The sequence below is a fragment of the Amblyomma mixtum genome, chromosome 3, assembly GCF_055824585.1.
Source record: "Amblyomma mixtum isolate Tamu chromosome 3, ASM5582458v1, whole genome shotgun sequence".
NCBI lineage: Eukaryota > Metazoa > Arthropoda > Arachnida > Ixodida > Ixodidae > Amblyomma > Amblyomma mixtum.
In genome coordinates, this window is record NC_143014.1 from 192,176,815 (window position 1) to 192,191,071 (window position 14,257).

The 14,257-nt window shown below is 43.1% G+C and overlaps 1 protein-coding gene across 1 annotated transcript in view; it reads right to left on the reverse strand.

Annotated features, from left to right (window-relative positions):
* Positions 1 to 1,725: 1,725 nt before the first annotated feature.
* LOC149353084 (pseudouridylate synthase TRUB2, mitochondrial) overlaps positions 1,726 to 14,257 on the reverse strand; it is a 30,161-nt gene continuing 17,629 nt past the window's right edge. The window contains exons 4-7 of the mRNA XM_089582301.1: positions 12,607 to 12,750; positions 10,566 to 10,638; positions 5,625 to 5,761; positions 1,726 to 2,042 (exon numbers count right to left, since the gene is read on the reverse strand). Of these exons, the coding sequence (XP_089438427.1) occupies positions 1,756 to 2,042; positions 5,625 to 5,761; positions 10,566 to 10,638; positions 12,607 to 12,750 (641 nt within the window). The 3' untranslated portion in view covers positions 1,726 to 1,755. The remainder of the gene's footprint in view (positions 2,043 to 5,624; positions 5,762 to 10,565; positions 10,639 to 12,606; positions 12,751 to 14,257) is intronic.

The window sequence follows — 14,257 nt, forward strand, 5'->3', positions numbered from 1 at the left end:
CTTCAAGTGCCAAAGGTACGGCCACAGCTCTCAGAGCTGCCTGGGCCAATTAACATGCGCCAAATGTGCATCCCATGAACACAACTCTGAGAAATGTGAAATTGTACCACACCCATGTCTAAATTGTGGGGACAGCCATCCTGCTACCCACCTACCTTTTCCGTTGTAGACAATGCAACCAATGAGAACTTGGAAGGACACCTTCAACCTCATCTCCGAAAAACCTGGCCAGTGTGTCGGGAGCTTCTGAACAAATATTGCATGTTGTACGTGTCGTGCTTTGAACGCCGCCACACGGATGGTGATCTTATCTAGTTTGAAGGCAACTATGAAACAGTGGTGCATTTTTTTTTTATGGCAATTCTAAGCAAACTGTTACTTTCTGTAATTTCAAGAATTTTTTATTTCAGAATGCGCCTGAAAGGCCTTAGGTATGGAGTATTGCGGAAAGTAATGACCAATAAAGGATTATTATCTGCTGTAAGTTGGTTCTGTAAATATTTTTATGCTTTAAGCATGTTAACTGAAGTACGTATTTCATGTCATAAAAAAATGGCAACTTTGAACATAATTTTATTTAAATGGCCCTTAAGGTGTTAAGCATTTATTGTCATATCTTGTGTGCACGTGGCACGGCTATTAGGCATGTGAATAACCGACTAACGCACAAAGTTTTCTGCATTTTTAGTGTGGTACCCCACAAAACAGGTTATGTGCAGCAATTTTAGTTAGCCAAGTCAAACATGTATACGGGGGTTTCGAGCGTCGTTACAAAGCAATGTACTAGGCGTGAAATAGCGAGTGAGGTTTGCTTGAAGTTCATTATATCCGTTTGTAGAAAAATTTAGCTTTGTGAAAACAAGGCACCAAATACATTGGCTTCTATGGGTGCTTCCAAGGGGAATTGCCATTCAGTCGTCATAAAGTTCCGTTACAGCGAGGTTTGACTGCTTCAGAATATAGGAAGATGCTCACATGACTTACTAATCACAGGTTGCCGTGCAGAGAAGAGGCCTTATGACAATAGGTACGTATTGAACGAATAAAATGGGGCAACTAAAACGAAGGACCAGGGGAAGGGAAAACGTGCACAAGTGCTTGTGCATGTCTTTCCTTTCCCTGGACCTTCCGTTTTAGTTGCGCTGTTTTGTTCATTCAAGATGCAATACCAAATCGTCCACTAGCTATATAACATCAATACGTACAGCTGCCATCAAAATTCAAGAAAAGCAACAGTGTCTAAAAATTGTTTCCTTGGATCCAAGTCGTATTGCTCGAGATATAAAAGTGCACTGTGTGTAAGTCGCACATTAACAATTGGTTGGTTTGGTTTGGTTCATGAGGGTTTTACGACCCAAAGCGACTAAGGCTATGAGAGACGCCGTAGTGGAGGGCTCCGGAAATTTCGACCACCTGGGGTTCTTTAACGTGCACTGACATCGTACAGCACACGGGCCTCTAGAATTTCGCCTCCATCGAAATTCAGCCGCTGCGGCCGGGATCGAACCCACGTCTTTCGGGCCAGCAGCTGAGCGCCGTAACCACTGAGCCACCGCGGCAGGGCTCATTAACAATTAGGCTGCATATATTTGTTTCAGGAAACATGGAAAGACGGCAGTGAAGCTAAATTTTTTGCTAATGCTCCTTCCCATTAACTTCTGACTGCGGGCATGCATTAATTAAACCTTGCCCACAAAGAGGTCACTGCCTGTAAAAAGGAGGCCGTTACGTGATAGCATTTGTTTATTTGCTGGCCTAGAAACTTGGTTGACCACAACCTGTTTGATTAATATCATTGACATCAACCAAATGCGGTGACTGAGGTTCAAGCAGCTTCTGTGACACGAGTGGCCGGCAGTCTTGAAGGTTTCTCAATATGTATTCCAAAGTCCAGTGCTTTCGCAGCAAGGCCAAGTCGGTATTGAAGAGACCGTAACGTGTCAACCGTATGCCATTACAAATAGCACATGAATGAAGGCGCAGTCCAATTTCGTGAACCAGCTGGAGAAGGTAGCCCTCGGTTTCATGGATGCAGCTTACTTCTGAAAGGCACAGGAAAAGAATACACCACTTAATCTTTCATGGAAACTATGATATTCTTTGATGATGTGAACTAATACTGAAAATATGCATTTTCATTGCATGCATACAAAGCTGGCCAGTGACCTTAAAGGTGCACTGAAGAGGAATCTGAACTCATCTTTTTGCCGCGGGAACTCGATCTACACGTTCTGAGCCTTCTTAGAAACTTTAAATTATTGACCTGTGTGTTCGATTTCCCTAATTTAAATCGGGTTAACATCCGGCTACCGCCTTTGTTTTTTTTTTTAATTCCCCGCTGACGGTGGGAGGAGTCGATCAACGCATGGAGTGCCTTTCAGGCAGTCGCGTGGGGGCTTTGGTTTCGCTTTTATTTTGTTTTTTAGGATTCCGTGAATAAATAGATCTAGCTAGAGACTACATAGCTGCAAATTAGGCCCACGGAAATAAAAATATGCGTGGGCTCTGCTTTCGCTGATCACAGAGCAGCAAGCCGCCACGGGACTGGTTGAAAGGTTGGTCGACTCCTCCCACCGTCTGTGAAGTTAAAAAAAAGAAGGCGTGAGCCGGGATGTTTAATCGGATTTAAGTTAGGGAAATCGGCCGCACAGGGCAATAATTCAAAGTTTCTAAGAACACTCGGAATGTGTAGATCGAGTTCCAGCGGTAAAAATACGAGTTCAGATTCCTCTTCAGCGCACCTTTAAAGATACACAGAAGGTTTGATGCGCTGGCCCCAACCTGTGAAACAAAAAAATAGGGCTATGCAAAAAACTAACAAACATGAGACGCTGACTTTAAGGTATAACCATAAAGTGATTTCGATGAGGGTAATTCAGAAAGTAAGGTAACGAGCTTGTGCGGATAAACTATATTCCATAAGCAGATACTGATACACACTAATGTGTCATTGATACATATTACTTCTCAGCACAGTCGCCATACCTGTCCAGACATTTGCTCCAGCTGTAAACAGGGAATCTGTGCCGGCGTAGGAAACAGCTGTGTCAAGTCTGTGACCTTCCACGGGTTGTCTAGGCACTCAAAGTGAAAACGTTTTTTCTGTAGACCAGTGTGTCATGAACAATACTGTTTACACAGCTCACACAGATGTAGAGTTCCTTACCAGTATCGCCAAGTTGACTGTGATGATCATTCTCAATTAGACATTTAAAATATGGCACAACTTTTTATCTACTGAGCATGTGCTTGGCTTACCAGACTGTTGTTCACAAGGTTGTCCTTACATCGAACTCACTGCTTACTATGCACCAAACCTTCCACATTTGACCATGTTTATGTGAGTGCAGCCATCTTACAACCAATACTGCAAAGGTCTGACGCAACAGATAAACAGTCTAAAGACTCTGTGGTAAAGCTGTCACCTTTTGTTGAACCTCCACCACAAAATTTCAACAAAAGATGATTGGTTTATGGGGTTTAACTTCCCAAAGTGACTCAGGTTATGAGGGACGCCGTAGTGAAGGGCTCCGGAAATTCCGACCACCTGGGGTTCTTGAATGTGCACTGACATCGCACAGTACACAGGCCTCTAGCATTTTGCCACTATCAAAATGCGATCACTACACCTGGGATCAAACCAGAGTCTTTCACGTCAGCAGCCGAGCACCATAACCACCGCGCCCCCATGGCGGCTTCAACAGAAGGTGAAGCACAGCATCTGTGAGAGCACTTGTTACCTACTTTTTTTTTTTTAATCGCCCTTGTATCTTGCATGCATGCATGCACATAGTTTACGTACATGGTGTCCCAGCTGACAAACACCAAGTTTTGAGAAAGAAAAAAAAAGCTATCCTCAGAAATGCAACCAAGTGAATGTTGTCAAACTTTTTGTGTAGTACTAGCTGCCGGTACCTTTAGACACTGCTTTAAACACTCTGGCGACAATAGGAAAGTTGTTGAGCATCATGAGAAACGCACGACCTAGGTTTTTCCAACTAGTTATTCTCGCATACACCTCTTAGCCAAAAAAAAAAGAGAAAGCCCACGAAATTTACAAAAAATGGCTAGGAAAGTATGTCAGGCGAGCTCAAGTGTGCCACAATGATAGCGTTATCAACCCTGATCCGATAAAATGAGGCCTGCTTTGGAGTCTTTATACTGCTGAGGATAGGCCCTTGCATTGCTGCTGACTACAGCACTGACATCACTAGGTGTTCTTCCATGCTAATAGAAAAGGTGCCTTTTATTTTCCCCACCGTACAGTCGAAGGGCTTCTCTTGGGCCAAACATCAACATGAGGGCCTATCCTACACAACACATAATTTAATTGCAATTGACAATGCTATTATCGTGGCTCATGTGAGCCACTTTTTTTTGTGTGTGTAAAAAGGGAGGTGTTAAAATGCAGAGAACTCCTGGTGCCATGTGAAATCTTGGATGGTGGGTTACAGTCCAAAGAACTATGGGCAGGAGAACAGTGAGCAAGCTTTAATGCCTGGAACAATTGTGTTTTCAGGAATTTAGAAACTGATGCAGCACTTGTTAACGACCCATTACAAATCTGACTATAATTAGAAGTATTAGTTGGAAGGTTGACCATTACATTTTATTAACTGGCTCACTAATCAACACATGTCTGTTTTCTATTACTATCTGCTATCACAACACAGTTCAGTATTAGTGAAAGTTTTCGCTGAAACATTTGCTGTGTGTGCATGTTAGCCCTGGACTTATCGTAGGTGGATACATAGTATATTACACAGAAGGTATGGCTTACGAACACATTTTTTGTTCACAAAATACCCTACAGCACTTTCTGCATTATGTCTATTGCACATAGCTTTGCTCACAATAAAGAGGTGCGCTATTTTTTGTGCCTGCACATAACTTAAACAGACACTGAGAACAACAGCATCCAACTTTTGTTCTTGTTAAGAACAGATTCTCTAGCTCTTTTCTGGCCATGCTAATGTTTGATAGCAAATTATGCATTTATTGCTGACAAAATTGGATTTAAAAATTTTCCCGCCACTCAATTCCAACTTTTAACGTCCGTAACAAAAAGGACTCCATCCATATGTAAAAATCTGTGTCGACATACTGCAATTTCCTACCAAAAATGGCCAGGGGTGGCAACGCCTGCATTTCATTTTTAGCTTTGCTAACTTATAACAGTTCTGTTTTCAGTGAAAGTTGTGTCTTTTGTCATAACAACACCGTAATCTATCGATGCAGGCCAACCTAAATTTGTCCTCAGAGTCCTTTCAATACCAACGCTGTGATCTTCGAGCTCCAATGACGTAAACTTAAGAGTTAAGATTAAGAATCTGACTAGCACAGAAAGCAGAAGGTGCTCTAGCACCATCATGAAAGTGCTTAAATTACTGCAAAAGGCCTTTGGTGATAGACGATCTGTAAAAAGATTCTTTCAAAGCTCTCACTCACAGTTTCCAAAGTGAAAATTTGATGTTCCACTCTTTATCTAGACAGCAACCCTGCTATTGCTTATGAAAAGGCTCAGCCAAACCCAATGAACCAAGGAATATAATACAAAAGTGCAGGCCACATACAAGCACTCAGAAACATAACACCTGCTTAGAGCAACAGGTAAACCTTCTCACCTAGGGTGAAGTAAGGCAGATTCAGTTCCACGCAACGGATGTTGTATACAAGAGTAGGTGACTTTTCAACGGGTCGCACTGTACCCGTAGCTGCCATTTCAAAGGCTGCCTGGCTGTTCAGAGGCACACCTGCATATCTGAAAACAATAAATGAATGGAAACCTTTATTTTAAATTAAACCCAAACCTCTCTGAAAGGCACATCTGACTGGAGTGGTAGGCTACAAATGGAAATTGGCGTCTTTTTTTTTTTATCAAACTCAACATTTTGATGGACCAGTGAGCAGCAGAATGAAACGGGACATCAACAGACACATCTGGGGTGGTATTCTCCCGGTGTCGCCTTTTGCGACATGTCGCATTCGCTCTTCGCTGATTGGCTCGAGCCGCGGTGACGGCGGCGTGACGACACGGACCCGCCTTCCTGCTACGTCATCGTGACGTCGCCCCAATTTACTACGCTTAGTCGAACAATGGAATGCGCTGAAGCGATTCGCGCGGGCGACGGGCTACCGTTAGCGTACGAACGCAATCGGTAGTTGCGGCTCTTGCGCCCTTGGCGTGAAAACATGGCGACGTCCTTTCAAGCGAGAGCCGCCCGCTTCAGCCAATTCAGCAGTCCTTGCGATTCCGGTTGGCATGTTTACCGGCAACTACTGGTGTTGTTACTTTTCGCTATGACTTACCTTGCTTCGACGATAAAGTTTAAGCTGCAATTCAGCCTAGTTTTTTAGATACGCTCTCGATACTGGAGCGCGCAAGCCTAATGGGACCTCCAGCTACACTGCTACCGTCTGCAACTGCCCGAAACGCAGCCGATACCTAGCACAACCGTCCGGAACGAAAGAAAAATAGATTTGGAGCCTTTTCGCGGTGTTTTATAGACTTAAATGAAGTAAAGTGAGTTTATATTAAATTTGCAAATGTTTTTTTGAACATTAGACGTCATGTGATGACAAATATTCTTGCTATAAAAGATACGAAACTACTGCTGCTAGTGAATCAGCAGTGGTAATTTGTCACTTCTCGGAGTGAATGAATGCACCGCAGACGAAAGTGCCGGCGGCTTTTTCCGTTTCTTCGAGCATCTGTAAGCACTTTTTTAGGCCCCGCCCATATGCGACATGTCGCAAAAGGCGACACCGACAGAATACCACCCCTGAAGTGCACTCGACAGACAGTCACTGGCAAAAAAAAAAAAAGGGAGGGGAAAACAAAAAAGGCACATACAAATAGATTCAAGGAAGCAACATAAGGATATGTACAACACACTTGTGCAGTGCACATACACCTCCTAACCCCACACTTGGGAGGCGCACTATGCAAGATGCAGAGGTCGCTTTTCAGTTCTCTATATTCAAATTGTATGTTCAAGAGAAAAAGCAAGATTTCCAGCAGGTGTGTTCTGTGTCAGGATAGCCACTACAGAACTGAAATATGGAACAGCAGGTTGGTTAGCAACACAGTGAGTTATTAGGCCACATAAAAATGAAAGTGTTTATGCCCAGCAAATGTATGTTCCTTCTTGTCACGTGACGCGAGTGGTGGGAGGCAGATGGATGCAGCGGATGGAGATCAAGAAGAGATCTTTTCAAAGCTACTGAGAAATAATTCACCCGCTCACCCCATTGATTTTCCATGAGATTAAATTTTTAGTTCCAACCGTGTGTCAAAGGTTCATATTTGAAAAAAATTTCTTATAAGGGACCTCTTACCACCTGCAACTCAGCCTCTTCCTCAGTTTTTGATGAGACAATCAAGTTTTTTCTATCTCTCAAAAGCTTTGCAATTTTTAATGCGAAAGCACTACTTCACCAGGTCCAAGCGGCTCACCCCGAGTTTAGGTGAAGTTTGAAGGCGGCCTTGGCAAAACCTAGCATCGCAACAGCTCATGCAGAAATTAAATTAATACCGCCGCGACTGAATTCCAAACCCCGCGGAAGCGCGAACAGATCAGCTTCGCAGGCCACTGCACGAAGACACTATGTTATCGCAGCAGCCGATCGCGCCTCGTGTTAAACTGCAACACACTCTCATGCTGTGCACTGCACATCATCGTCTCCATCAATTTCCATATGCAGCATGAACAGATCAGATTAGCTTAACCTCTATCAGAGCGTCATCGTCATCATCATCAGCCTGACTACACCCACTGCAGGGCAAAGGCCTCTCTCATGTCTCTCCAATTAACCCTGTCCTGTGCCAGCTGCGGCCACTGTATCCCCGCAGACTTCTTAATCTCATCCGCCCACTTAACTTTCTGCCGCCCCCTGCTACGCTTGCCTTCTCTTGGAATCCACTCCGTTACCCTTAAGGACCAGCGGTTATCTTGCCTTCGCATTACATGCCCTGCCAAGCCCATTTCTTCCTCTTGATTTCGACTAGGATGTCACAAATCCACGTTAGTTCCCTTACCCACTCCTCCCGCTTCCGATCTCTTAACGTTACACCTATCATTTTTCTTTCTATAGATCGCTGCATTTTCCTTAACTTAAGCTGAACCCTCTTTGTTAGCCTCCACGTTTCTGCCCCATAGGTGAGTACCGGTAAGATACAGCTGTTGTAGACTTTTCTCTTGAGGGGCATTGGTAAACTGCCATTCATAATCTGAGAGAACCTGCCAAATGCGCTCCACCCCATTCTAATCCTTCGAGTTATTTCCCTCTCATGATCCGGATCAGCGGTCACTACCTGCCCAAGTATACTTCCAGCACCTCGCTACCAATTGCGAACTGCTGTTCCCTTGCTAGACTGTTGAACATTACTTTGGTTTTCTGCATGTTAATTTTTAGCCCCACCATTCTGCTCTGCCTGTCTAACTTATTGATCACGCTTTGAAGTTCATGTCCTGAGCTTAACCTGAGTCTAATATTCCCACCAGACCTGCCAATGACCCAGCAAAGCAAAACCATGAGCCAACCAGGCTAAACAGATGCTTTCGTATGTCTACTTGGTTTAGCTATGTTAAAACTCCACAACTTTTTTGTTGAGACAAGATCTATGGTTAATATACTACCGGTTCACAGGATGTAAACAGTCGTAGTTTGAGACATGTTAGCACACCATGAGACACCAGCTACGCACTTCAAGCTAAACTGCCATTTTTTCTTTTTAGATAATGGCGACTGCAATACATAATGTATTTTGAGGCCCCAAGGCTTTAATTTCCACTTGGCTGCATGCTGCTAGTAGTATAATAAACTTCACGCAATTCTCTGTTAGTTAATTGGTCCCCTGAATGGAGTGCCTAGTCTGGGGCCCCATAGGAGGCAGATGACTCGTTTTATGAACAGATTTGCTAGAGAACCAAAGTACCCATATTAACGACGCACAACTGTTCATATTCTCACTCATACCAAGTGTTGCATGAATCACAGTCACTGTTCCTTACACCCTTCTTTAAATAAACTTTTAGTCTTGCACCCTACTGGGTGCAAGGACGTATTATGGTGCCACCTCTCAGCAGCAACCGCTTGATGCTTAAAGTAGGATCACGTTTGTTGCTCTATTAATTTGCGATGCTTATAAGGTCAGTTAGTTTTCAGGTTTATGGCTTTGCTGCATTTGAGGTACTAAAGTGACTTCTGCAGCAAAACACCTCACTGAGTGAGAGAACTGTCTCGAAACAACCTGGTGAGTTTTACCTGCCGCTAGAGCGGCACAGCAGCCAACACTCCCCAGCCATCATTCACCACATGCTTTGTTGCTGTTTTGGACAACACTGAAGCTGCTACTGCAACATGACCAGACAGAGGTGAGCCTTCACTGAAGCCCATTAAAAAAAATTAATTTCTATGTGCAGGTGCACAGCCATGCAGAATGCTAACACATATTGAAGCAGCAATACTGATGCAAGCCAGTCGGTTTCGGTTAGTGCCAGAGGGTGCGGTGCCAATCAACTTGGCATTTAACTACTTTAGACTAGGTGTGCATGGCGGTGAGGACGACGTGGAGTAACCTTTAAATGCTTAAGCTCTGTAGAGATGAGTTGCAGCAAGGTCCTTCGGCTGCTACTTACAGAACAGTTCAGTGCCAACTCCATAACCACAATATTTCCCCTTGAAATGCTTGCTGCACACACACACTGTGGACTCGCTTCTTTGCCAATTCTTTGCTTAACTTACAATGATTCTCGAAGTTTCAGACCTCACACCGGCTTTGTCATGTACGTCTGGCATTAAGGTATTAAGCAAAAAACACTGTGGCTTAAGCATCAATAACCTGCCGCTGTTACCGTAATGACAAATGATCAAAATGTGCAATGCAGGCACACCTAACACGGAAAAATAAAAAGATAACGTGCCCTGACTCTTCTAAAACACAAATTTTGTCAAGCACCCACTGCTGCCATAGTAAAGAGTCATGTGATTCTACTTCTGGCACAAGATTGATACTAGCGCCATTTCTCCAGTGGGTTTTTTTCCTTCCTTTCCCAAATTAATACTGCTATTTCAATGCAAATTTGCACTGATCAATATTTTTCCCTATTACAAAATGCAAGGTTATTGTACTCCATACACAATAGACCATACTGCACTTCACTTCATGTTACGACAATGCACATATGTGCATAGCTTTGTAGATAAAGAATCCAGAATGTTTGTTAAGATAATATGACTTATACTATCAGCACAGTAGGTAAGTTACCAATGAGCAGAAAAGTACCTACACTTCACAAGACAAGCATCAGCAGGTGCTATTTTTAGACCATACTTCTAAGATTCAAGACAAGCTAGAATGTATATAGAAAATGGTACAACACACAATCCCTCTCATACAAGCTCCTGAATTTGCTAGGCTGATACGGTAAATGTTCCAGCAGTGGGCTTCCCCTTCAACACAAATCCCTGAATATAAAATCCCTTGCATGAACACCTTGGATAGTTCCACCCACAGTACCCCAAGAAAAATTAGAACATACAAATAAAAAATGTATACACACTTGAATGCTTGAACTTGATAAGCCGACTGAATGGAGCCCAACAGCCGCTCTAGTTTAGCAACTGTGATATGATCTGATAAAGAGAACAAAAAATTACATGTCACAAATCTGTTAAGTAAATATGCTTTATATTCAAGGCTGCAACAGATAACTAATAGTATTGCATAATCTTCATTTCAATAGTATTGCATAATCTTCATTTCAATAGAGTTGTACCACCGACTCCAGTGACCACTTGCTAGACAGGATGAAAGACTAGTTTGCTAATCCCAATAACTTATAATAATTTTGATGAAGTTTAGATACAGCATGATGCTCAAAAGACTGAGACAATATACTTGTTATTTCTATTTACAAGAAATGGTAGCACATACACTAAAGCAGTGTGGACACCGAATTTTGGTAACATATTTTTTCCTTTAGAATGGTCTTAAGACAGTTAATATACATGGATCACCAGGCAGAATTTGGCTATGCCTGGTAATTAATTTATAACTGAATTTTCTAAACGTAAAGCGTTGCAGTAAAACTGGTGTCGCCATAAGCGTAATTGGCCATGAGCAAAAAACTCCATGAAAAATCCCCAGAGAAGCACGAGGAGAAGCAGAGGAAAAATCCCCAAGAGACTAGGTGGGCCACCTAGGTGATGTGAGCTTGTGGCGTCATCACAACCTGCCCCACCTGATTGTGAGCAAACTGCCCACCGTGGCAGGTGGCAGTTAAATTAATGATTGGTCACGAGAGGCTGCTCGGGAAGATTGACCTGGGCTGCACAAACCCCACCGGTGGCAGCACCTGCCATCGCAGGGCAGTGGCGCATCACTTTACTGCGGCACCACTGCGCCAGGAGTGGTATGAGGGCTCCCAGGGATCTATGAATGTGAAGTAGAGAATGACCCATATATGGGCATTAACCCACTCCCGCTGTCGCGCTTAAATGTCCCCCCCAATTTTGGAACGAAAAGCTCCACTTGTCGCATGCAAGGCTGAAGGTGAAATGATGCTTTGATTTGACCTCTAACTGGAGGCTCGCTGCACGTGTGGCTGCGACATCATACCACAACTTGTCGCAGCTGTTACCGCTTGTTCTGCCACTGCGCCGACCGCCGCTCCGACCTTTCGCTCTCACCAGTTGTGTCACGTGACTAACCACGTGATTCGCTCTTGCTGAATAAAGGCCAGCGCTCGCCACCTAGATACCACAGAGACACGGAGCCAGAACCAGTCACCGGGACGAGTTCTTTGAGCATTGGAGGTGCCGGGCTGCTTCTAGCGATCCCTACGACAGAGAGCGTCACAAAGCTGTGTTGGCTAGAGATAAGTTGAAAAAGTGGGCTCGTCGAGTTGATGAAACCGATGAAGAACGGGAGGTACGTCTGGAGAAGCAGCGGCACACTCAACAAGAGTGTCTGGAAAAGGGCAGCAGACGCTACCAACGTCTCCGCGTCGACACTGGCCACTGGTTCGGTTGCTTTTCGCTCCGTATAGCCTGGCTCAGCCCAGTTGAGCCACAGCCATTTTTCTCTTCTTTCAGGTTTAGTTTCGGACACATGAGGCACGAAAAAAAAAAACTGCAACAAAAAACTGCTTCATTATCTTAAATCATTACTGCTTTTACATCAGCCTTACCCAAGAGCAGCTAAATCTCGCAGCAACTGCCCTTCATCACTCGAAGCACTCAGCTGAATTCTCCTACCTGCATGTGGTGTGAGCAGAAGGCATTGCCTAATTGTAGCATAATATTAAACTGACTTACAAGTTCATCATTAGTATGCAAATGTGCTGGTAGAGGCGGCACATTCAACAAGCAATGTTATTTTCACAGGATGTAGCAACACTGCTACTAGCAAATAAGCTTGCATATTTTCACACTGCATTTCTATTAACAACGTGTAAGAATCCTTACTGAAGGTTATTTGACAAGAGGTTCTACAGCAAGGTGTGCACCTTACAGGACACCCAAAAACAAACTCACACCGTATTCTAATCAATTTACAACTGATACTCAATACACAAAGATAAACAGGTTATCAGAACTTACGGAATGTTGCTTTCTCAACAATCTTCGAAAGTGGTGTATGTGTGTCAGATGCTTTTCCAAACTCTCCTCGTAGCTGATAAGTTCGAAGTTGGTTGGAATGACAAATCGTTTTTAGTTTCTGGTAGCCTCCATTCACCCGCATTACTGAAAAAGAAAAGAGAAGGAGATTTTTTTTACCTTAACTCTTTTCCTACCGTGCTCAATGACCATCAACTGGCCGCTAATGATGGTTGCTAACGCCAATTTTAAACACTTCCGCAACTGTTCTTGAACATGCTACGCCATAGGCCTTGATGTTAGAAAACTATAGTTTTATTTCCTCTTTAGTTTATCTTTTTTTTAATGTGACGGCAATTTCTGAACACCTGTGAAAACAGCTGAACGTAGAAGTTGAGAATGGCTGCCTTCGCCAGCTTGGCATGCACCCAAAACATGGCAAATCTCGTGATGGTTTTGTTGTTGATCTAGATACAAATGATTCTCGAGGATGCTGGCTTATCATCTGGCTTTATTTCAGAGGGCAAAGAAGACCCAAGGAACCAGCCCAGAACATCGGTGGCAGAGCTTCGGTTAGTTTCTTATTTGGGCCCGTTTCGCTCGACTTAGCGGCCATTTTGTCCAGAGCATTTACATCACCAATGCCATTAGTTTCAATTGTAGGGTTCCTAAATCATCTGGGCAGGATTAGATACCACCTGCGTTGCAAAGGGTTCGTCCGACTGTTTTGCCCAGTAGCATTCTGAACTACAGGGCCCGAAGTTATTGTTTTCTAGCCGGAGAATTGTACAAACTAGAAATTAGATTTTTTCATAAGTATTTCCTATTGGATAGGCAGACATTTTGTATATTCCAAAGTTTCTTTTTTTTTTTCTTTTTGGATACAAGTACACCTTTGAAAGTTTTGTTCAAACTTTGTCTAAAAACACTAACTTTGCAATAAAATTTGATAATAAAACATGAGACGTGCTAATGAAGCTCATATAATTAAAAATTGCATTCAATCAGCATCATTTTGATGTACTGGAATAAATTCTAAACGTCCTAGCTCCTTGACCAAAAAATCTAAAGAAACAACACAAAATAGAGCTTTTTTGCAAAGTAGGGAAAGAGTTAACAGTTGGACAAAGCTAGACAGAAAAGTCAATGCAGCTTAAGACTACACACATAAAAGTATCAGAAAATTACAAGTGCACAACTGTTTGACTTCATGACAAATCTAAAATGTTTTTGATTAAGGTCTTGACTCAAATAGCTGCTATTTGAAATCATACATACTAGTTGAATATACATATACAGAGTATTTGCCATCTGAGCTGTGGCTTCAAAAACAGAGCGCAGACAAGAGTACTTTTTCCACTATACAACACTGGGTGTGAACTGCAAAAGCATTAGTAGGCACATGCACATTCGAGCTAAGCCTCATCCACAACTGCATGCAGCACCCACACAGCTTACAAAAAATGTGGCCCTTCAAATGCGGCACACTGGCTCAAAATATCTGCAGAAGCTAACATTTGGTTTGGAATGCGCTGTCTTGGTACACCTGTTTCCCAGTTTCTGTTATTGTGTTTTACTTTATTTTCAATGCATGTTCTTGTAGTTCACCAGTCATAATCCAGCAATAAGTCCATTAGCAAGTTGCTTATCTGCA